The 24,968-nt window shown below is 40.0% G+C and overlaps 2 protein-coding genes across 3 annotated transcripts in view; one reads left to right on the forward strand and one right to left on the reverse strand.

The window, feature by feature from the left end:
* Positions 1-19,614, reverse strand: part of RPGR (retinitis pigmentosa GTPase regulator) — a 61,005-nt gene extending 41,391 nt beyond the window's left edge. The window contains exons 1-6 of one of the 2 annotated variants that reach the window (XM_086471114.1): positions 19,500-19,575; positions 16,550-16,675; positions 9,379-9,471; positions 6,948-7,010; positions 5,198-5,356; positions 3,696-3,845 (exon numbers count right to left, since the gene is read on the reverse strand). In XM_086471114.1, the coding sequence (XP_086327240.1) occupies positions 3,696-3,845; positions 5,198-5,356; positions 6,948-7,010; positions 9,379-9,471; positions 16,550-16,675; positions 19,500-19,575 (667 nt within the window). Of the gene's footprint in view, positions 1-3,695; positions 3,846-5,197; positions 5,357-6,947; positions 7,011-9,378; positions 9,472-16,549; positions 16,676-19,499 lie in introns of both variants that reach the window. The other variant, XM_086471051.1, reaches the window with a different exon arrangement.
* Positions 19,615-22,794: 3,180 nt separating this feature from the next.
* The window catches only part of OTC (ornithine transcarbamylase), a 31,930-nt gene continuing 29,756 nt past the window's right edge, over positions 22,795-24,968 (forward strand). The window contains exon 1 of the mRNA XM_086471212.1: positions 22,795-22,868. Coding sequence (XP_086327338.1) covers positions 22,795-22,868 — 74 coding nt within the window. The remainder of the gene's footprint in view (positions 22,869-24,968) is intronic.

Here is a 24,968-nt window from a genome sequence, read left to right on the forward strand (position 1 = left end):
CTGTATATGGACTCCAAATTGTTGCTACACTCTTTCATCTCTTTCTTTCTCTGTTGCTTTGTTTAAAACGTACCTCTAATATGGGGACCTAACATGCCAAGTCTGCAAAAAGAAAGGAAAGGAAACGATACTGGGAAAAAGTTGTAAAGAGGGCTAGAAACTCTAAACTAAAAACTTGTTTTCAGTGGAACTCTCTGAAGAATGCAAAGTGAAACGAAAACGAACCAAACAACCATCTTTCAACCACGAAGTAACTGGACCATCTTCCTAATTTGCATATGCAAATAAGCTAACCATTGCCTGTGCTTTTGCCTAGTCTAAGTTTCAGAAGTGTTTTTTATTAAAAATATTTCAGGATATATTCTGTTCTTGTATTCTACAACTGCTTTTGGCGTCAGTGGGGCCCACGTGTACATGGTGGAATACAGGGGGTGGACATGTTTAGTAGTTGAATTATCATCGGGATAGAAGCCATTCTAAAAAGCAAAAGCAAGAAAGGTGATGAAACATCTTTTTGGAACCACTAGACAAAAAAACAGGTGAGGGGAAGGTTGTAGAACTGATGTACAAATTTAGACAATTGAATGCCACGCAATTTCCATCAAACATGCTTTTATCCACTAAAGGTTTGCATCAGGATTCCACTCTATTTTTCATTGACATTGTACTTGACTTTATAGTAGTTAAATACCTTAGTTAAAACACCTTATAGACAAATGCCTGCTAACAAATCTTTTCAAAACCAGCTGTTTCAAAGAAATAACAAATTCAGTTTAAAAAAAAAAAAAAAGCTGGAATCCATACTTGACCACTTTTTTTCTCAATAGTCTCTTATTAATAAACATCCTGCCCTGGAGAGGGCACTCTGTGACCACACTATATATTCTAGTACCCTCATTAACCCCGTTTTAGTTTTAACCCAGACAGGCCTGCGATCCTAACAGTTTGCTTAGCCAGTGTACAGCTTCTGTCAAACCTAAATATATTAAGAAAGGGAACCACATGGTGCCATGCTCATCAGTTCAGCCTGACAACATGTATCAAGTCCTACACAGTGCAACTATATTTTATTATTAAAGACTGTATTATTTGATGCTTTTCTACATACAAGTCATGTTTAAAAAGTCAAAATGTAGTAATTCTATAGTATGCTAACAACTGATAAGTTACAGGTGTTGAAAGCTTTCTGTTAACAGTGTTTCTCCCATTTCTTTCACAATAACAGCAACCACAATCTAAAAAAGCTCCTCTGGGATACTTTATTGATGTTGAGGTAATTAATACAGATTATACACTTGCCTGACCAGTCCAAATTTCATTTCTGGAAATACAGAACCACTTTCTTTTCCAGATATTTCCTCCAAAGTATATATTAAAAATAACACTAATCACTCTAAATTCTAGTACACAAGATAAAACCATACAATAAAAACACATGCAAAACTCCTGTGCTAGGCAAACTTTTAAACATACTTCAAGGCATAATTCAATGGCTAACTGGCAATTGGGGGGACGGGGGACCCTACCCCGTAATAGGAATATTCCAAATACTCCATAGTTATCTGTTTTGCTATGTTCCACTACCTCTTAGAGGCAGAATACTGAGGATGTGAGGACTGTTCTGAGTCAGTCTAGCAAGTCCTACAGGTAAGTGTTTTCCATAAGAGAAAAAAGAATCCTAATAATACTAAAAGAATCATCTTTTTTTAAAGGAGAATCTTTTAACAGCATAGTGCCTTGCCTTCCTTCCTAACTAGGCTGTAAGAAAAATAAGGTAACTACATTTGTACTTAAACAGACTCAGCTTGCAGAACTTCCAAATTCATAATTTGATGGCTAACTTCACAGCTAAAATAATGTGTGACTACGGTACACCTAGATTAAATGCATAAGCTTTGTTTTGTCTGTATATACACTGACAGTAGTGCAACAGAAGATCAATTCAGTAAAAGAACCTGGATGTCCAACACTAAATTTCTATGGTAGTTAAAGTATCAGTCAAATAAAACTGTCACCAAGGGCCCAAAGGAAAATAATAAAAAAATATTTATCCTTTCACCACAAACGAGGCCATCTGCGTGTCAGTAGTTTCACTGAGGCAGACTGAAGCCAAATTTCTGCAGGAATTGCAGATACTGAGGCTGAAAATTAAGATTTTCTATCTCACACCCAGGCCTGTTTAAATAGTAACGGGTTCAACAACTCCCCATTTTCACAGGTGATAACCAGTTCATTTTCCTATTAATATTTTAAGAGGCTCCATTTTTCTTACCCAGCTGCTACCCTAATCCTTTTTTCTCATCCCCCTTCCATTAAAAGTTTCCACTTCCTTAGAGCACTTGGCACACACTGTTCTTTCCTTGCTCTTAGATGCTCATCCTCAACCCTTCTTCTAACGAGAGCTTTTGTCATATCCCACTGCAGTCTTGTCAGTGCTCTTGGCTCTAAGGGAGAAATACACACCTGCTTACTATATCCTTGAAGTACGGAATTTTTTATTTTTTTTATTTTTCATTTATTTTGAGCTCAGGAAGCTGAGCTTAACTCCTAACAGGTGCTGAGCTCCTGATCAGTCAGAGGCACTTCAATCATTTACTGTAATAAAGCATCTGTAACAAAGGTTGCACGCTACCAGCATAACACCTATTTGTCCACCACAGGATGCTCTCATTCTGTTAACAGCATGTTCTCTCAGAGCTATATAGATATCATACATGGAAAAGTAACATTTATCAAGTAACCTGAGAAAAGTACCTGATGGAACAGTTCCCGGGTACCCATTAAAAGCTTTACAATCAAACTATTGATCCTTTCAAATTTTTAATTACTCTGAGGGGACTCAATGTAAAGCTTAATAATATAAATCTATATGGCTGAAAAGAATTCATGGCTGCTCATATGTAATACTATCAAAACTGACTGATAAATTCACCCATGCTGGCATTATTAAAAAATGAGTGGTATCACCACTTTGGAAACCAACAGAGAGATGGGAAGAGAGAGATGGAAAGCAACAGAGAGATGGGTTGGTTTGGAGACCAGACACTGGCTCACTGTAGCGTATGCTTCTCCTCATAATCTATACTGCCTGTTTAACTGACTTCAAAACTTAAAATTTGAGACATAACATCAGACTTTGACAACAATATTGCACTGCTAGCAGAGAGATTAATTTTTCCTCCAAACATAGCAAGTCTATTCAATATTTATATTTCTGAAGAAGATGAAGATGATTGATTGGTCATCACAAAAAAATGAATGATCTCAAGAAAAACTGGATTGAAACCATAGTATTAATCCACATCTTTTGTCAGAACCTTCATAAAAATAAAATGTGGTAAGACAGTCATTCTTTCTAATACACTTTCGCACAACAATGTGCATATGCAGAAATTAAACTGCAGTTTTTTCCTCACAGTATTCTTAATTGAACAATAATAAACAATTATATAGTAAATTACATACAAGTTTCCCAAATAAATCAATTAAGACCACATTTTAGACAACCTGTTCTCTGGTAAAATCTCCCAATGCAATACAAAACTACATAGCTGACTTTCTGCGACACAGCAGCTTTTAACAACTATGGCATATCTAGTTCCAAAAGTAATGAATGCCACATTAGCTACTTTTAAAAGACAACAATTTGAGAACCACTGACTTGTCTCCACTAACCACTATTCCCATTCTCTTACCCGTTATCAAGGCAGAGTGGTAATATCCACAGGAAACAGAGGAAACAGGTTTTCCAACATCCACTTGACAAGGGACACTGACACAAGCTTCATCAGCCAAGCCAATCTGACCTTCTGAATTGTCACCCCACACAAAAAGCTGCCCATCCTCTAAAATGAAGACGTAGACAGTTAACAGATTTAAAACCAAAATTAATAAAAAGTTAATCTACCCATTTAAGAGCATTTCATAAACTCTGTGTACGATCCTACTAAATGTCATGATCTCAGGGACATAAAATGGTATTTAGCACAACAAAACAGTCTGAAGTAAGAGGGTATCCCTTAAGCTTGTCAAAAGTGACACCGTACACTTAATTATCAACTGATGTTAGACCATAAATAGCAACAGGAAAAGTACTGTGTAAAAACATTCCTTCAAAAAGAGGAAGATTGAGCGTATAAAACAATTCAGTTGCCCGAGGCCAGTATGAAAATATTACGGTGAATTTTAGGCACCTTCTCATTTCTTGTAGCAAGTCACCACTTTCTCATTCTTACAAACTTATTCTCTGTTCTGCCTTTGGTACACAACCCACTTATTCTTGCCTTATCTTTTAATTCTTTTCACAGGAGATTATATTGCGCAGCTTCAATTTGTTTTCCTTAAACTATCACAATAGCTGTTCCAGACTTATTAAGACCAGCCTCTGTTGACACAAAGACCAATGGTAGCAGCAAAAAAAAACAAAAAAAAAAAAAGGTAGTGAACAACATGAAACATTTCTAGGCAACAACATTTCTTTTTGCCAAGAAAGGTTGGACAGGCATGGTAGCATCTCTCACATACACTGTTATGGTCTGTGTCACATTCTGAAATGACAGCCTCAATAACTTATCCTAAACAGGTACAGAAATAGCTGCTTTATACTAAAACTTGAGAAATTACATTATCGGGTAATAAAGGACCACCCATCCAATGGCTGAACGTATTCTAACTGTGTGGACTTCAACATGTTGCAAATGTATGATTTTTGCCATAGGAGAGATAGGCCACAGGCCAGGCCCCTCTCAGAATTAGCAATGACACAGCTGTGTAGCCTGTACCAGTAGACCAAAATAGTTGCAGTAAGAAGTGGAATTAGAGAAACTTTGTTTTCATAAGATTCATGTTTCGTCACTGGCTTCCCTGGGAAATGAACTGAAGATTTTTCCCATTTTGAGGGTACTCATACTGTCTCTCCTTTATAAGGATTCCTAGTAAACTAGTACAGGCCGAGCTCCCATTACAGGCTATCACTCACAAAAAGGTCTGCTTCCACAAAAATTGCAGGAAGTTAATGAGACTGCCACCCCTTACCAGATTGTGGTGAAACAGGCAATTGGCTATCAAAAACCAACTACGGTTACTAGGGAAAGATGATGGCGAGGCATAGAAAATACACCCACATATGCGAATAAATGTTTCCCTGGATCACCAGGCTGGACACACATAAATAGATTTTATTAGTGGTTGCTCTTACCAGTTACTGCTGCTGAGGTGTATGATCCAGCTGCTAGCTGTTTGATCTTGTGCTGGTTGGTAAAAAAACTAATTAAATGAAATGTCGTCCTTTCCTCTGTGTCACCTAATCCCAACTGTCCTTCACTGTTACCTCCAGCAGCATACACATTTCCTTTTTCTGCATACAGAAAAGCACATGTAATAGACAGAATGAAGACATTCTCATAAGTGGTAAAAAGTCACAGAAACTGGAGCAAGTAATCTAATTTTTGATGGAAAAACATTTCAGAAAAGTTAGGGTTTACTGCCCTGAAATACCCTCGAGTTGACATTAGCAGCTTCTGTTGTAGCTAGCAAGGAGGCTTTCCTGCACACACTTCAATCAGAACTTTCTGAAGACCTTACATGTACTTAGACTGACTGCATTTCCCACCATTCTGGAGACTGCTTTAAAAAGCAAGTATAATTTGAAGTTCTGCAAGAGTTCTGAGAAAATTACTACTGGTAGCCCTGGCAGACAGAAAAATTATTATATATTTGTATATATTGTGTATTTTAAGATAAAGCAGGAGGAAAACGGTGAATCATGCCACAGGCAAGAAAACAGAAGTTGTATTAGTACGTAAATTAAAGAAATGCATAACTTGACAGTTTTGAGTACTATGAATGAAATATATTTTTGCTTAGGTTTTTATTAGAAATATTTTACTCACTTTAATATTTAAATCACTTTCAATTTAATTAACTAGGTCTTTATTTTGTTTTAGAATCTTAAAATTGAAGTTAAAGCTGATGATTGGTATCTTCAACTCGAGACCTTTAAGATGTATATTTTTCATTTTAGTATGTTTCACATCTAAAGTGCTCATCTATGATGAAAAAGATAAGGCCCATTAATAATAGGAATCCAGACACAAATGTGATAAGTAACTGACGTACAATTTATAAATAGTCCTTGCTATATAAATGGCCACAAATTATCTAACCAGCATGTACACTAAAAGTGACTATTTACCCTGTGCAGTCTTGCATACTCAGCCATTATTAAAATGTTCTCGTTTATTCTAATAGTCTTATTTACAGTGCTCAGGGTCTCCACATATATAAACCTCCTGAGAAACAAACAATCCTATTTATAACATTACTGAAAGCTACAGGATTGCAACCACAAAGATGGCTATTCCATTACATAAATTTTAGAAGCATGACAAGAATTTGCATCAATTCTCTGTATACTGTCTCTCTAAAAATTTATTTTTCAGTTTAAATTTACAGTTTATTTATTTATAGCTTAATAAAACCAGTTGTCATTGAAATAGCAGACTATCTTGTCTAACCAAAATGCAACAAAATGTGAAGACTTGAAAACATTCAGTTCCTCTATATTTACTCAAATATATAACTTCACACTAATAAAGATGAATTACTTGCCAAAGGTAAATTTGAGTAAAGATATATATATAAAATACTAATATACCTTTACAGGCTTTAAATGAAATATTGCTAATTGTTAACCACACCTCAAATGCCAGCAAGAAATTTTTTCACCTGGCTACTGCTAGCAAAGTCCTATATAACATTATTTTATAAATGCACTTGCTCAGAATAAATCAAGCATTCAAAGAACTAGATATCAAAACCCCAAGTTTTAGCAGTCCCCTATTCATTTATTTTTCATTTCTCAATACTCCTGGGGTTTTTAATGTAATTTTGCATGAAAGCAAAGGAAGAAATCTATCTTTAATATGTAGATAATATAGGTTACATACCTGTGTAAACTAAAGTGTGGTTTCTTCCACAAACAGCAAGTTTTGTTTTTTCTGGTTTTAAAGCTATGAATTAAAGCCAAAGGGGGGGAAAAGTTACAAACAAGCTGATAGTTGGTTCAACAACAAAATGTTCTATGCTCTAGAGGGAGCTCCAATTTTTTTCATATTTTTTACCAACAGAATGATTACAAGATTCATTGCTCATCTCAGCCTAGCATATAACTTATTAAATCAGGATTCCCCCAAGACAAGAAAACAGATATAGACCTTAAAAACTTATAGCTGACGCTCAGGTTAACTTGATGATGGCTACTGCATCCCAGTATCATATTCCCTAGAATTTACCATTTATGGGATATGTCTCAAAGAATATATCAAGTTGCAGGACAAAATGCATGCTTAAAGCTGTCTTCAGTTTTCATCAACAGTATTATTCTCAACTCCCTCTTACGCTTTTCCCACTATCTTAAATCTTTAGAATCATAGGGTTCCTTTGTTTCATCATCCCTATCTTCCTTCACTATGCACAACTACCTTTTTTGCTAGACTTTTGCTCTGCACCGCCCTCTTACTGATCACTAAACTCAATTGCTAAGGACAGTCCTATCTCGACTAGTGCCTAAAATTTTTGCATATACCATCCTGTCTCAATTTCAGCTCAATTACTACCCACACACCGCATGTACTTCTTTACAGTCTGGTCACATGGGAATGTATGAGAGAGAAGTCAAGAGTTATTTTGGTATGAAAGAGAGATGCAGAGGTGCTCTTTCTTCCATGACAAATGCACCCCATTTCAGAAACAGAGGAAAAAAAATCTCACCGATTTTTCCAGCCTCTCTCCAATTACTGATTGTTGCCAACAATTACCTTCTTTCAGCCATGTCCATGAGCCCTATACAATGCTCTTAAAACAGCATCAGTTTTAGATAATATATCTTTGATTGCTTTTCCACTACATTAGGCCATGACAAAGCCAACAACCATCATCTCTTTCACAAACCCTTTTTCAGTCCTTCCAAATAAACTTTCATCGGCTCCAAAACATTCAGATTAAAGTCCCTTCTACCAAGTCACTGAGTAAGTCTATCTACTTAAACACGAACTGTCTCTAGTCTAACACACAGACACAAACATCCGTTGTCCAAATTCAGGTTCCTGCCTATCCTATCTTACTACTGCGATCAGGCTAGAACCATAACACTTCCAATGTTGGCTTCTTCCTACAATCTCAATATGTTGCTTTATATCCCAAAACTCTGCCTCTAACTTCAGAGACAATCTTAATCAGCTCTTCAGAAGTCTGTGCTCCCTAATCTTCCTCCCACTTTGACTAATCAACTGTATTTGATGAGCTATGCTATATTTAAAATGTTGCTGGCAAATTTTTGTAACCAATTTCATTAGTCTCTAGTCAAATCCCAGAAGATATTTTCTCAGAAAACATGCAGCCACAACCATTCGGCCCCATGCAGAAACTGAAACGTGTCCTTGCAACCCCATTCCCGAAGCCAAGTGATGACTGAAAGCTTGACACTCAATCCATTTACGCCAAGGTAAGAATCAATCACTCACATGGCTGACAGAAGATGTGAACCTGCATTCTCCCTCTGAAGTGAAACAGAGAGAGGAGCAGATAAAGGACAGTAGAATAAACTAAATCAGGAAGAAAAGAGTTTGCACAAGCAGGATAATTTGTTTTTAACAACAAGCTAACAGATCGATCTGCTGGCAGAAAGGATGAGCATAAACATTTAATGGTGAAAAGAATGTGTTAAAGGGATAGATCTGACTTGACATAAGTAAGGGGATAGGGAAAAAGTATTGACGAGATAAAACTGGCTGGGAAAGATCAAGAAGGTAACAGTGCAATGAAAATATATTTTACAACATAGGAAAGAATATGGCCATTTATTTTACTGCTTCATAGAAATACATTAATATTTATGCCCCCTTGGGCATATACTTGCTAAAAATGTAGCAGTACTTAAAGATTAAGTTCCTGATAGATTTTTTCAGTTATAAAGGTGCTAAGACAAAAGTGATACAAAGGTTACACGATGCTGTTGGAACTCTGATTTCTAAGGCATAGACAAGACTGCAGAGACCAAGCATCTGATTAATGTCTTTGGAGTCACCACAAAGATGTGTTTGTCAGTTAAGGCAAATATTACACAAAATGAGAGCCCTCAAAAAAGACAGGATTCTATGTATCTGAAGTAATCTTCAGACGCAAAAGGACGCAGAATTTGGAACTGATGGAAAAATCAATCAGGGATCCTTTCAAGCTACCTTTACAAGCTTGTGCACTAATACGCCACACATGATGAGTAAAGGTGGCAGAATCAGTTACTTTGGAACTGCATCTTATAAAGTACCTTTTCACAAGGGTCTACTTTAAAAAAGACACCAAAAAAACCCCAAAACAAACCTTTAACACATGTTGGTTTGCTGACAGTGTTCTTTGATCCTAGTCCTAATTGGCCCCAGTTGTTACTGCCGAACATGTATAGTTTACCATTCCCTGAAAAAAAATGCAGTCAGAATCCAGACAAGTGTTTGAATACCTCATTCAAGACAAGATAGCCATTCACACACTATGCTATTTACTATTCCTTTTTAATGTAAGGTTAGGCTATTCTATACTTAAGTGTAAACAATAGTTAATGTCCTTGTGATTTTTCAGTACAAAAGTAGTAATTGCATTCTTTAAGTAAGAAATCTCCAGCCAGAAGGGGGGACAAAAACCAGAATAACATCCTTTCCTTTAACTACAGCACAGATAAAGTGCTGTTCAGAAAATAAAATGTTGTACTCTTGTACAGACCCTACAGTTCAGAAACCACAGTATCTATAGGCCTACTTCTAAAATAACAGCACTTCTAAAGTATCTAAGCATCCATAACTTTTACCCCAAAGACAGGAATGAATAATGCAGCTGTATAATTAATGCAAACACAAATTTGTAATATTAATCTTATTTTATCGTTTGGGGCGGGCGATTTCTTTTACTGCTAAATGTCTTATCTTAAAGTGATTTACAAATTTGCATTTCTACAGAACATAGCTTCTGATAAATTTTCAGGTGTGTTCACAAATCGTATTAGTTTGTTACTCTGCATATAAAGAAGGAACGCACAAACCCACCATGCAGTCAGGGAGTTCTGTAAACAGAAATGCAAATGTTAGATTACAGATCTTCAACAGGAGCAATACTAGAACAGTATTTCAGAAACTGGTATGACGTGCCATTGAACTTGGAGGTTTGACCATTACAAACAAAGAACTGTTGTAATTCCAAATAACCAGTGTTTTTTCAAGAGGATGGTATATGAACAGATGAAACTTTTGTCATCAGGCATGCAAATTAGACATCTAAAACTGACTACTGACAACACCTTAAAGTGAATTCATTTCATTTTTTTAAACTATTACCTTTTGTAAAGCTGTGAAGTTCACACCCAAAGATAAAACCCTTGTTCCATCAGAAATCTTCGCAAAACAATAAAAACTGATTTGTCAATTCACCTTTTACAACTATTAAAAAGTTTGTTTACTTTTGATGAAGATTCAGAGCTTTGTGAGTTAGACTCCATCACAAGGCTGTCACATAAATAACCTTTGTCACCTTAGCCATCAACAATTATCACACATGACTGCAACGCACAACAGCAATTCCACATCACAATGCCAAAATATTATGGCTGTAGTAGTGTATGCCTTCAGTAGTGTAGTTTTCCAGTGAAGGTTCTGAATGTGATTTACAGAGACTTTGAAATATTATATTAAAATGTTTAAAATATAACAAAAATACTTACTCTTAAAAAAATCCATTTATTTTCTTAAAGACAATTTTTTTTAAAAAAACAACACCAACAACTACCAATAACTAGTATCTAAACTCCCAACTAAATTGTTAGATTTGCTAATTTTTGGAACATGGGGCTATGTATCAATATTATGACTTTCCAAGAAAGTCTGAGGTCAAGTCTATGCTCAGTGTGTTTTACTAATAGCATCTACATCACCATCCCGATTTTGATAATGCAATCACGTCAAAACACATGCAAAGCTGTCTGTCACAGACAGCAAAAGGCACCTTAACAGAAAGAATTTTTATTAGCAAATGGCATCCAATATTGGTAGATGCTTCCTTGTATTCTTGGTTTATACTTTTCAAGTGCCTTTATAAGACAGTCGTACCTCTGTGAGAGTATGATGCCAAGCTGCTGAAATTCAATTTAAGCACATTCTCTTTTATCTATTCAAAATTCCAACAGGTCACGATTTTCATCCCATAATCTGCTGTTTCTTATACCAGTCTTTAAATTCTCAGGCATTGCTTTGTAAATCAAGGAGCTTAACAGATGAGAGGAATTTTTTTACATTCTTTTACCACTGAATGACAGCAGTTTTTAATTTCAGGCTTCCAACACTTAGCAGTGTAACAGAAAATAAGAAAACTGGGAAGGAGGTAATTCAGACAGTGAAAGAAAACCGTTACACACTATAAAGGAACCTAAACAAATGCCTGTAATGAAGCAACATTTCTGGGTCTGTACAGCAAATTAGGTTTTGGAACAGACATGATGCAATCTAAGCTGGCCAGGAAGCATGACAGAATTTTGTATGCAAAAGGCCCTGTTTTCATAATTGCATACTGAGACATCTCCAGAACTAACTCAACAGCAGACAAATGGGCAAGTATCATATTTCAAAACTTCGCAAACTCAGATTGCACTTTTCTTTTTTTTTTTTTTTTTTTGCTTCCACTTTGGTGCTGACATATGGAGATTGTGGCCATCTCCCATCTGGAATGGCTGGCAGAAGACAGGTCCGCCACAGTAAGATTATGACTGTGGGCAGCAGAAGAGAAACAACAGGATATAAAGAAGGGAACTACTGTCACTGGTTTGGTGATGAAAAGATACTTCCAACACCAGTCTCCACCTTCATCCTAATGCAAGACTGGATTATTTCTCCATAGCATACACGCATTGGTTTTCCTCCACCAGATGTTTCACTAACATTAATTCAGGTCTGTTAGGGAAGCCACAAGAGGAACAGAGGTTCTGTGACAGACTTCAGGAAGAGTGTCTCCTAACCAGTACAATTCTCATCGGAGTAGCTGCTACCACAACTGTGACTCCTGAGAACACCATCTATCGTGTGCTCCCCTGGTTCATGAAGCACCACTAAAGGCTTCATTCAGCAGCTGGGAAACACCATCTGAAATCCTCAACATGCTTCATGATAACAGCAGGCAGCCAAGTATTCCTATCACCTATGTTTAAAGGTATGTTTTACATATTCCACGCCTCGCCTCCCCCCCCCCCCCCCCCCCCCCCGCCTTGCTTTCTAAATTATATTAGTGTGGGAGAGAAATAAAATGGGGAGACAATGTACAGACTTTGAGCATTTATGACAAGATTCTATGGAGAAGCTATATCTGAAGAAAACATAAAAGGTAGTATTTTGGACAGAGTATCATATGCAGGCATGCTGCTTTTTTATTATTTATTTATGCATAAACTATGTTAACAGTTCATTTAAAATTCATATACAATTCAAATACATCTCACAAAAATGCGAATGTCATCACTTTTGTTAGGCAAGTCACAATATTCTCAAAATAAAAGTTTTATTGAGCAATGAGAACAGTCACACTTAGGAAATTTAGCCTCACACAAACAAAACCAGCACATTATGTTGCTTGCCCCTACACGTATCAAAGATCAACACAAACGTGTACTAATCTTCCTCATTCTCCCCTTGCAGTTGATGCAAAAGATACTGTGCCATGTTCTGATGGCCTGTGGACAGGCAGAAAGGACAGAAGGAATCTCGTGTCCAAAGACCTGGAGAGATTCCAAGGTCTCTCTGGTGTAAATTGTTAAATGTTTAATGCCTTACAAAACTCGGAATTATGAGCATACTAGCTTGTTGTGGTTCCACGGGCACCTCTTCACTCCTACTGTTACACTTGATACTTCTTTGTTTCCTTCTACCCTCTTGCAGTAGGGGCTTCAATTCTCTCCAGAGCTCTGAGTTTAGAAAATTTCTCTTCCGTCATGATCACTTTCCCCCTTGTGAACAGGATCAGTATCTTTCATTAAATGTGGGCAAGCAGCCTAGAATACTCTAATCAACACAAATAAACAATAAGACAGCTGTTTACTTTAATAGTTTCATAGAAATGAAAATTAATAGAAAGGTATTGGGAGGAGATTCTTAAAAATACATGTAACATCACTTACTCCACACCAGCTCTCAATAGCATAAATAAATTGCTTTCCAAAACCTGCAGTTAAAGAAGATGCAGGGAGTGGACTGTCAGTATTTTTGGGCCAAAAAATATAGAAACAAGGCAAGAAACATTATCAAACATATTACAAGTGATGCTGGAAGATATACTGCTCTTGACTGCATTAAAGAACTAAAGAAGATAACTGCTTAAAAAAATTCCTTCTTCAATATTTTAATGAAGAATGTGCTAAAGGTAGAGAGCAAATGAGTAAACACAAATTTCAATCCCAAACTCCAAAACTGGAGAAGAAAATCTTTCTCCGACTAGCTCAGCAAGCCAACTCAAAGTCAGCGAGTAACTATCACTCGTCCTTTCTATTCCAACATACAGCCACAGTATGTAAATAAAATTTTGGACTCTAACTCCTGACCTAGAAAGCCAAAGAACAGAGAGTTATATATTTACTTTACACTTTTCTTCCTAAAAGTCATATGGCAATATTGATGCTGGATTAGACGAAGGAAGTATTTGAAAATTTCTGAATATTTTGTTTGAATGCTAAATATTAGTTCGTGTACATTTTCTTCATTTGCATGCAGCCACAGAGTCACAGAATCACAGGATGTCAGGGGTTAGAAGGGACCTCGAAAGATCATCTAGTCCAACCCCCCTGCCAGAGCAGGACCACCTACAGTAGATCACACAGGAACGCGTCCAGGCGGGTTTTGAATGTCTCCAGAGAAGGAGACTCCGCAACCTCTCTGGACAGCCTGTTCCAGGGCTCTGTCACCCTCACAGTGAAAAAGTTTTTCCTTATGTTAATGTGGAACCTCCTGTGCTCCAGCTTGCACCTGTTGTCCCTTGTCCTGTCACTGGCCATCACCGAGAAGAGCCTGGCTCCATCCTCCTGACACTCGTCCTTTACGTATTTATTGACTTTGATGAGGTCACCCCTCAGTCTCCTCTTCTCCAAGCTAAAGACACCCAGCTCCCTCAGCCTTTCATCAGAAGGGAGGTGTTCCACCCCCTCAATCATCTCTGTGGCTCTGTGCTGGACTATTTCAATCCATTCCCTGTCCTTCTTGAACTGAGGGGCCCAGAACTGGACACAATATTCCAGATGGGGTCTCACCAGGGCAGAGTAGAGGGGGAGGAGAACCTCTCTCCACCTACTGACCACACCCCTTCTAACACACCCCAGGATGTACCTGTCTCTCCTGCCCAAAACCAGCTTTAAGGAATGTTTTGTTTCAGTTTGGGTGATTGTTTTACTCATGATTGTTGAGATATATTACTGTAAAACTGGTGTATTTCTATTAGATTTGAATCTACCTCATATTCCCCTGTCCCCTACGTACATAAGTCCCACTATGTCTTCCAGGGGGTGGAAAAAAAAGGAGGGGAGAATTTTGTGATCTGTAAATAAAGACTGAAAATAAAATGAAGCATGCATTAACACACACCTGCTTGAGATACTCTTCCTTCCTCAGTGACGTTTGTCTTTTATCTCTTCCAGGTCAGATTCAGCTGGATTTCAAGAAGCTCCTGGTTTCCCACAAGGTCTGTATCCTTCTCAGTAAACTCACTACTGGCATGCACTTCTGGAGCTTTTATTCCAGGTGTTACTGAAGTTCAATGTCACTCATCAAGGGCTGTAATTCCACTGTATCACCCAACTCCATCTAACAGCAGAAATGCGAGGTGCACATGGGTGTGCACAGGTGTGATGAACAAACGAGGGACAAAGGTTTTCCGTTTCCCTTCTTCACTTTTTTGGTACAACTCTCGCAGTTTCTCTACCTTTGTTCATCATTGATCAGTATTTCACCCTCACTTTTGCCTGTACTTTACAATGTCCCAAAAAAACCTTTTCATACCAATGAAATTCTGGACTTAGGCTTCTACAGTTCCTTCTCCTCAAAAGCTTTGAGAAAATAAAGATCTAGTTATCTCAAAGTTTCCCTGGTAACATATCTGCACACTACAACAGCAAAGGCCAGCTACAGAGACATTTTGGAAACATGCTGCATATATTAAAGTAACAAGGAGGAGGGGAGATATTAGAGAAATGGTGCTGCATGCAAACCTATGCAAGTTGCCTTCTTCAAAAGCTTTATCTAAGTGGCCATGGTTACAGGGACATGGGAATTAGGGGATTATTGCTGGTTAGGGTAAAAATGCTGGTAGAACTCAAGGAGGCAATTTAAATTGGCTAGTCTAAACTGAGAATTATACTAGTGTTATTTCAAATTGGGTGTGGGCATATGAAAGGACATATCAAAAAAAATTTCAAAAGGAAAAGTGCGCCACGTTACATTCTGATTAATTTCACGCAACATGCAATTTAATAGAACTGGTTTAATCCAAGAAAAAGCGTCAAGTTCTGTTGAAAATAATCTATTAATGAATAATTCAGCTTCTGTGCAGTCAGGCTTAGAAAATTATTTGTATAATTTCACCTCAAGATGTTCTGTGGTTCATGAAATCTATACTCTTTTTTTATCACGCCATTCTAAAAATCCAGCATCTTCAACTTTGCTTGGGGACATAGCAGGAAACCCTCAAGAAATTATTTAATGAGAAATTACCAACTGGGCATTGATGAGGAATAACTACATTCCAATAAAAAAGTCCTGAAAATACGCATATAAATTTCATAACAAAGTCTTGCTCTATCAGGAGTTGATTGTCAATACAATCAACATACGTGCTTATCAACAAAAGAGTCGTCCCTTCCACATAAAATACATTGAAGAAATTCTTCAAGGAGTACTGTTTCCATCATTTCAAAGAATTAATATTGCTTACTGTATTGCATCTGAGCTTCTTTGAATGCTTTTGCAACTTAATTCTGATTTTAGTAGGATTTTCTGAAGTTTTTTGAGTTGCTCTTTTCAAGAGTTATTTTCAGCTGACAGTTAACAGTAATTCAAATCTTTATTTCAGAGATACAACTTTATTTTGTTGTTTCAGGAAGATTCCTAGTGAACTTGTTCACTGTGTTCAACAGATACTGTTTTCTTCCATGATACAAACTTCTATATTTAAGACTGCCTACTAAACGCTGTCAGATTCACAACAAGCATTCAAGCTGAACAGTCACACTCACTTTAAATCCTATATGATACATTCAGTTATTACAGATTCCCTCATGACAGTTCTTGGGCACATCTTGTGAAAACCTTCAGTGACCCCACACTAACTTCAAAGGCATCCAATAGTTCCCACAAAACGGTCCTCTCTCCTCTCCACAACCTCATTTGCTATATTAACTCAGGATTCAAACAAAAACCTTAACTTTCCAAGCTGCTCAAATATACTACCTTTTATCATATACTCCGTTTTCAATACTGACCTGTAACAATAGCAGTATGTTCATCTCCACATGATATGAGCACAGGCTTGTCATTTTTGAACCAGAACTTGCTAGGAATATCTTCTGCAAATCTGCTTTTTCCGAATGTGAAAACAGCACCTGATTCTAAAACACAAAAAGATAATGTCGACCTTAGTGAAAACAAATTTTGCCTCATACATTTTGAAAGTCATTTCCTATTAATTCAATCGCACATTTTGATTTCCTATCATTTTCTTTTTTAAAAAAATGGCTGAAGCGTTTTCTTCTATTCTGTTTCACCAGTGCTACTTCATTTTCAGGCTCACAATTTAGTCCTTCTAATTCTTCTTAGCTTCTAGGAATTTCCTAATAGAATAGGTATTGTTGCTGGTATATTGTGTTCTGAGGGTATAATAATTTATTTTAAAGTATACTAACACACCTTGGCACTATTGTCCTAGGTTACAGTGTAAGATGTGCCCCCAAAAAAGTATTCTATTACCATCTTCAGGAGCTGTTGAGACCAGGTGGGGCGGTGCTCCCTGCCTCCCCCCTCTGGACTATCTCCTGTTCATGGCCCATCAAGGAACTGCCTCACCACTCCCCATCCCATTGTGAGATGCTCCGCCCGGGGGGAAGGAGCCAACCAGTCCATGCTAAATAAAAACTGAGATCTCGAACACCCTAGCAGCCTTCTTCCACTGTATTCCCAGAGGAGCTTTTCCCCCCACTGGAGTTCCAGAGGACAAGAGCTACCTACCTACCACTGGACCTTCGGAGGAAGACCAGACTCTTTTACCTGATCGCTGCTTCCACAGAACTACATCCATCGCTTCAGGAGGACTGCAGCCAGCATCTTATCGGACTGCTACTGCCACCCTAACAGGGTGTCAGGTTGTATTCCTGACTCTGTCAGTGTAAACCAGTGGGTTGTTGAGGGTTTTTTTCCTGCCTTGTATTATATATATATATATATATATATTAGTAAAGAACTGTTATTCCTATTCCCCATATCTTTGCCTGAAGGCCCGTTAATTTCAAAATTTATTATCATTTGAAGGGAAGGGGGTTGCATTTTCCATTTCAAGGGAGGCTCCTGCCTTCCTCAGCAGACACCTGTCTTTCAAACCAAGACAATTACCCTCCAAGAAAAACTACTAGGTGTGTAAAAGAAAGAATAAAGGACTCCAAATAACTGCCCCCGAAAGTAAAATACAAAGCCCATCCTGAAAGCAGGTTGAGGCAGAGAGTTCTCACTTACATTTATACTTGTATTCAAATTGGATTAGAGAGAGGCACACACACCCCCCCTCGTAAAAAAGTGACAGGCTCCAAACTGACCACTCTTCCTCACCCATCTGAAAAGCGCTCTAAAAAGAGCCCCCTAAAATCAAAACTCTCAGCCTTCAAAACATGGGTTGGCACAACTGTCTTCGATCATAAGACCATGATCTAAAAAACCCCAAACAGAAACACCCCAAAATAAAGTCCAGACAGATCTTCTGCTGTTGTAATCTGTTTTCTCAATTCTTCCCAATTTCAAAAGTGTCAGCAATGTTGTTTTAAAACACAGAATGTTAACTATTCATTCGCCTTTTGGTTAAGCACGCAGCTTGACACAGAAAATATTAATTCTAGAGGAAAATAAATGAACTTACAAGTTAAATAATTTGCCAAAAGCCATGCAGACAATGTGGCAAAGCACAACTAGACCTCCTATTTTTAAAATGCCAAACCTTGTGCTTTAAGTATAGAATCATTTTTTTTGAAAACAAAGAAAGAAACAAAACTTTTCCTTGCAGACTTTTTGTTAACGTGTAAGCTACGGTGACCAAAATACACACAGTAACACTAGACTGCTTCTGTAAAATTGCATATATTTTGATAGTAACATTAAAACAATCTCATCAATAGTCTGCATGTCAGCTCCAAACCCCAAAGTTCTCTTTTAAACTGTGAATTTGATATTCAATTTGAAATGATCCTTAAATGCACAAGTTTCCTACATTTGCAAAGGACATGTTATTTTATGCATCAGCTTCAGCAGACATATAAAATTCTATATACTACCTCTCTAGATGTGTTTCACTTTTACCGTTTTACTAAAAACAAGCCTCGTGCAGACGAATTCAAGGCTTTTAAAGAAAGTGTTGAGTTTTCCCTCATTTTACGTAAACACACCTACAACCACAGACAAGCTAAAAGGCACCTGAAAACTCTGTTTGGTTTTAAGTTTTAATCTCCAGCCAGCCATGCTGCATATTTGAACACGCTTACAGTGATCTCTCCGGCGCTCGTTCCCAAGTAGAGCTCTCTGGTTCACCTCTTTTTCTCTCAGAAGCTTTACGGTGAATATACTTTTCCTTAATTCAAGGAAAGCAGGCAACTTAATTCACGTTAAACGTCTTTCATAACTCATTTGTTTCACAGCTGAAGCCTGAGCCGTCAGTTTGGGACTTAACCCCCCCCCCCATCCACAAAGTTAAATCCCACAGAACACAAACGAGGCTTTTGCTGTCTTGGCACTGAGCAACCGTTTAAAAAACTACCGTAGGTCGAACCACCGGCCAAAACTCATTCATTAACGGAGAAAACCTGCCTGCTTCACACTGTACCGTGCTGGTGACGACAGCAAGCTTGCCCCGTCTAACCTCTGACGTCAGCGTACGTTATTGCTCCCCAGCCGCCGGAAGCGCCCGGCCCGAGGCGGCGGCCCGTAACCCGGCACCGCGCCGGGGGCACCCGCGCTCGCAGGCCGGAGGGAGCCGGGGGCGGCCGCCAAGTGCCGAGCGGAGCGACCGGGCTCCGCGCCCGCACGCCGGTGCGGGGAGGCGGCCGTCGGGGCGCCGGTGATGGCGTCCAGCGCCGCCGCGATGGGGGGAAGCGAGCAGGGACCGCCACAGGCGGACAAGGTGTCCCCCCCCCCCCCCCGCAGCTCCGTTCACTGTGAGGGACCGGCACCACTCACCGGGCACCGGCAGCTCGTCCTCCTCGGCGGGCTCGGCCATGGCAGCTGGCGGCGGGCGGCCGCCTCCGCGCCCCATGCACAGCGGCGCCGGGCTGCCGGAAGTAAACAGAGGCCCTGCCACGGGCAACGGCCATAGAGAGCGGCGCGGCGCGGGGCCCGCCGCCGAGGGCAGCCGCCGGCGGGAGGCCCGGCCTGGGGGGTGGCGGGTGGCGGGTGGTGGGGAGCGCCCCCTGGCGGCCGGCGGTGGGGCGGTCACCGGGGGTCCGCTGTTCCCCCTCCCCGCCATCTCAAACCAGTTTCCTCTGTTTGATGGTCTCTCTTTCGCCGGAATGTCCATGTAAAGTCTTCTGACGGGGTGCACGAGAAGGCGTGCAGTCATCCACCCGGCCAGGGACACGCAGCTGATGGCAGTTGTGCAGACCCCACTGGAATAGGCACAGGGACTTGTAGCCTTCTAACCGTATTTCATGTGCAGTCCCAAACTCCTAGTGGAGCTTTCACTCCCAAAAAACCTCTGTGGTCGTTTATGGATTTCCATTTTCTTGCTATTCCTGTGTGTTTCGTATATGCCAGGTCATCCCTTGCCAAAAGAAAAAGGTCTTGCTTTCGGGATGATGTGCTGCAGTAGAGGCTGCAGCTGGCAGGCTGGACAACCGATTTAAACTTTGTTTTATGCAGAGTTTAATCAATACAGTTGTTGGTGCATAAGATGAGGCATCCATATAAGTACACACAGAGAAGGGCAGCCACGTTTTCAAAAGGGAACAGAAAATGTTTGTGATTTTTGCCCCACATGAGGCAGGGATTTCATCTCTTTGAACCCGGATACCAAATAATGCTTTCTGCCTAAGTCTGGAGCGAGGGAATATCCAGCAAAATCTGTTCAAAATAAAACTGAACAAATGATTGTTCCACAAAATGATGCCTGAGATTGTAGATACTGTGGTTGACAAGAATATAAATGGGTTATGAAACAATTCGGAAGATTCGTGGGAAGAAGGTTTCTGCAGAAGGGTTTTGTTTTCTATGACTGGGATCCTGTTTGATGATCAACATCTGTCTGGGAGAGACAGGAGCCACCTCACAAAGTGGGACAAATGTATCTTTGCTGGCGGGATGGCTGACTTGGTAAGGAGGTCTTTAAACAAGGAATGACAGGGAAAGGACAGAGTTACCAGCAGCATCTGCGAATGGCTGGACTCTGAGCTCCTGGAAGTCTTCACTGGCCACCACTGAGTGTAGGATGGATGGGAAAGGCTGTATATAGAGTGGGCATTTGGCTTTGGTTTTAGATGACAACTCCATGCAGACAAAGCAGAAGTCGTGCTGGCAGGGGTCTAGTTATGCCACGTTGTCCCAGGTGTCCAAGAAGACGTGTACCACTGGAAAATGCAACTGCGGGCATGGCGGGGTGGAGCAGATTGGGAGCTGCCCCAGCTGCTTGAAGCCCCACTCTGCAAAAGAGAGATACCAAGGTCAGGCCCTTCCTCGGGGCGAGAGGCTGGGGAGAGGATGAGCTGTGGAAGGACACTGACCTCCCAAGGTGTTTCTTTCAGGTTGAAAGGAGGCAGCATGGGCACTGTTAGTGCTTTTCTTGCCTTTCTCTACCCTGACTGCTGCTTCCCCTCAAGAAAAGGGGTATAAAGCGTGAGTGTCCTGCCAGCTCAGAGAGGAGGGAGTCCTTATGTTCATAGTAGATGACTGTATCAATGTAATTCCTTTATCTTAATCTACGTTTCTCTTACACTACATTATTCTCTCTTCACCACTGTGTCTCAACCCATGTACTGCTATTGCTCCGTTTTCAATACCCAGCCCTGGAATACAGAAATACGCCAAACCAATTCAATCCTGATTTCAACAGTGAAGCAGCTGGTGCTGCTGGTCGCTCCCGGGAGCTTATGAAGGAATTGGTCCACGTGGGGACTGGATTCAGGCAGTCCCTGTGCAGAGGTGACCTGATAAAGGGGCACTGTCACTGTCCCCTCCCTGTGGGACTGCAGGATGAGACCGGGGGCCTTGGCACCCCCGCCATCTTTTCTCCTGGGTACCACACAGTCCCCAGGGGCTGGGCTTGAGGGCCATGGAGTCATTTGCCAGAGAAGAACAACCAAAAGGGAAAACATGGCTTGGCTTTCTTCTCTATGTGCAGCTTTTTTTGACTCATTCATTCCTTTCCCATTCGTTTCTGTTGGGTTTTGCTTTTGCCTGACATTTTGCCTGGCAACTGCTGCATTTTCCAGCATCTCAGGGCTGGTTTGGCATGAGGGGTCCTGAATACATCCCGCCAAGAGCTATCATCCTGCGTGACTTTTTCACAGCAGTTTCTGTTTCTGCGGAAGTCAAACTTTTTTTTCTATGTGTTTTATGTGATCCTCACATTGCAATTTCAACATATCGCCTTCTCTGACAGATATGCCATCACCTTGATTTACACAAGTGCGCTTCTCTTTACACAGAGGAGGAAATGAGAAAGTAATGGTCGTATTTCAAAACGACCTACAGTGCAGGTGGCATAAAATCTTATTTGATGATTATATTTGAAGGTAGAAATTTAAATGAAATCACTTTAGTATTTAGTGATTGACCAACATCAGATTATACAGCAAGCAATTTAATGTAAGGAGGTATGCAGGCCACAATATTTAAGTTTCTGGGCCTCACTGAGGACTGTTCAACACTACCATAGCACAAATGAAAAATTGGTCCAAAAAGCCCCCAGGAAAATATATATTTTTATAATGTAGCCCTTCTCCATTCTCGTCAGGGCCCTGAGGGCACGAATAAGCCTTAATGGCCCTGCTCAGCCCCACACCAGTGGGCCCAGGACCCTCATTTCGGCTCAGCGTGGAGCCATCAGTCCCTGCTCAGGCTGTGCTAGGGCCAAGGAGCCCCAGGGTCCCAGTCCTGTCCCCAAGGGAGCCACCCTGCTCGTGCTGCGCCTTGACAAATCTTCTTTTGCCTTTTTCTACTAGCACATGCTGCGGTACAAATATTTAACAAACACAAAATTGCTACGAAATGGTATGGACACAGGTGTGATATGATGGACCCGTGGAGAAAAGCACAAACTGCGAGTGGTGCAATGGTCTCTGTGAGACATCTTTATCTGTAGAGTTTGACCAAGGAAAATCCTCAGTGTCAGCCCCCACCGGGCCCAGCCCTACCAAAGCGAAGGCTTTGGTTCTTGTTTTTCCCTCATTTGCACAGCAAGACAGCTCGCTCTCTGCTTCCTACGCCTTTCTTTCTCTTATCTTTATTTGTGGGGCTGAGAGAAGTCTAACACGAACAGAAGATGCTGTTTAACATGAGGAACTTCAGCTTTGCAAAACTAACAGGAACCAGCAAGCAGCTGCTGCGACAGTTTTGGTAAGCTTATCCTTTAGTTTTGTCTGGTGTTCAGTGACATTTAGTCAGAAACTTGGAGACAAAAGCAGCTGAATCCTGTGAAGGAGTGAGTGTTTCAGAGGAATGCACCTTTTTTTCTGCATTTTTAGTGCCCTTTTGCCTCCCAAGGCAGCAAGATCTACATCTTCACATGACTGGGGGATTTTCCCTTTTAATGTTTGTGAAATGCTGTTAAGTCTTTCTATGGGATTTAGCAGCAAAGTTAAGAAGGAATGTTTCTTCTTGAGGGCAGTGTATGCTGCAGGTAGTGTAATCAATAAGTAACTATCTGAATACAGTTCAGGAAATCCTCTTAGACATTCATTTAGACAATTATCATGGCCAGTACTGGAGGAGGGAAATTCTCTCCTTGAAGCTACAAAGTGAACCTACTTCGGTGGGTTTTTGTCTCTATATACACTGGAGGCGTGCAGTAAAAGCATGATGTTATACAAAGTTCAATGCTAACCACGTAGACCTGGCTCTGTGGCCTGGCTTTGGGTTCTTTCTTCAGCTGCATAGATATGCCTCTTCCCCCATGCCTTCAGAAAAGTACTTGTATGACAGTGTTTCAGTAAGCTGTTTCTCATGCTTGTGATGTCTCCAGAATCAAGTTAAAATTAAAGACTTGAGACTTAAATCTATATCTTCCTATGTTTTCGTGTCGGTGTCAATAAGAACAGCATTAACAGCGTATGTAACAAATGATTAGTGCTAGAAAAAATATACAAGACTTTCACATTCACAGAAATCCTAATGTGCAGTAAGTCATTTTTATTTATCATTTTTACATTACATCAGATAAAAAACAAATGTTTTCCAAGTTCTGTGATTTATTTGCTACACTTTTAAAGTGGTGATAATTTTTTTATGGATTTTTGATTCTCAGTGCTGGCAATCAGTGGGAACTTTCTCTGGTCAGCAGAAATGATAAAAAAGCAAGTGTGGAAAACAACTGCAGTAAATCTGATTTTCCAATAAAGTCATCCACTTTGTTAAGGTCTCCACATAATGTTGTTTGTTATTTTTTAGGGCTTTTTTAACATTATATCATAAGGTTGGCGTAAGCTATCACCAATCTCTATAAGCATTACAAGTTAAGCACACTGTGGTTGATGCTGCAGGATAACCTAATATCTATCAGTCTGTGCTAATAGTCCAAAGTAATGTCTACCCCTGCTCAGAAAGGAATAAGCAACTGCTTGACCTTGGATTTTGCCTGTTACATTTTAACTTTGGTATGTTTTCTCATGTTCCTTCTCTGGAATTTATTTCTCCACCTCTGCCTCTCTTTCCTTTGCCTGCCTGTGGACAGCAGGGAAGGGAACTCATTTCTTGAAGGTCATAGCAACAAAACAGAATCAGCATAGGAACATAGAGGTCAGCAGCAGACCTCTAGTCCAACTTTCTGCTTGTAGCCTGACAACAGTATATGAGGTCAGCTGTGTCTTTGCTTAGCCATCTTGAAAATCTCCAAGGATGGTAACTCCAAATCCTCTCTGGGTAACCAATTTCAGTGCTTCACTATCTACCAGTGCAGAAATCAGTAGCAGATATTGCTCAGTTCACTTCTCAATTGTGCTAAGTGGCAAAACAAGACCAATGGACAGAAGTTCCTGCTTGGGAGGTTGAGATTAAACAACCTCTAACTCCCTCGAAGGAGTTGCAGGCTGCAATTAAAAACTCGAGGAGCAGCACCAAAGCTATTCTGGAAATAGTGCAGCAAAGGAGAGTAGAGTGACCAAGCAGCAAGCAATTGCCTAGATTTTAAAACAGGACAAGTATTTTTTTGTTCCCCCAAACTGGACAGAGCAGCAAATTCCTGTTCTGAAAAAAAAAAAAACCTAAATAGTAATAATAAAGTCACAGATATGAAATTAATTTCCTTCAGAATATGCACATTGGAGTTAGACCCAAATCCCTTGAATATCAACTAGGAGCCTTGGTATTCAAGGCTGGATTTCAGTAGCTTACCTTGGTAGGCTGTTTTTCGTACTATGGTGGAAGCTAGCTGACCCATTAATGCCCAGCCTTCCCTCGACCTGCGGGCCACACTCTCCTTAATGCACCCCAGGACACCAT

Source organism: Leptosomus discolor, chromosome 1 (genome assembly GCF_034619465.1).
Source record: "Leptosomus discolor isolate bLepDis1 chromosome 1, bLepDis1.hap2, whole genome shotgun sequence".
In the NCBI taxonomy this organism is placed as follows: Eukaryota; Metazoa; Chordata; class Aves; order Leptosomiformes; family Leptosomidae; genus Leptosomus; species Leptosomus discolor.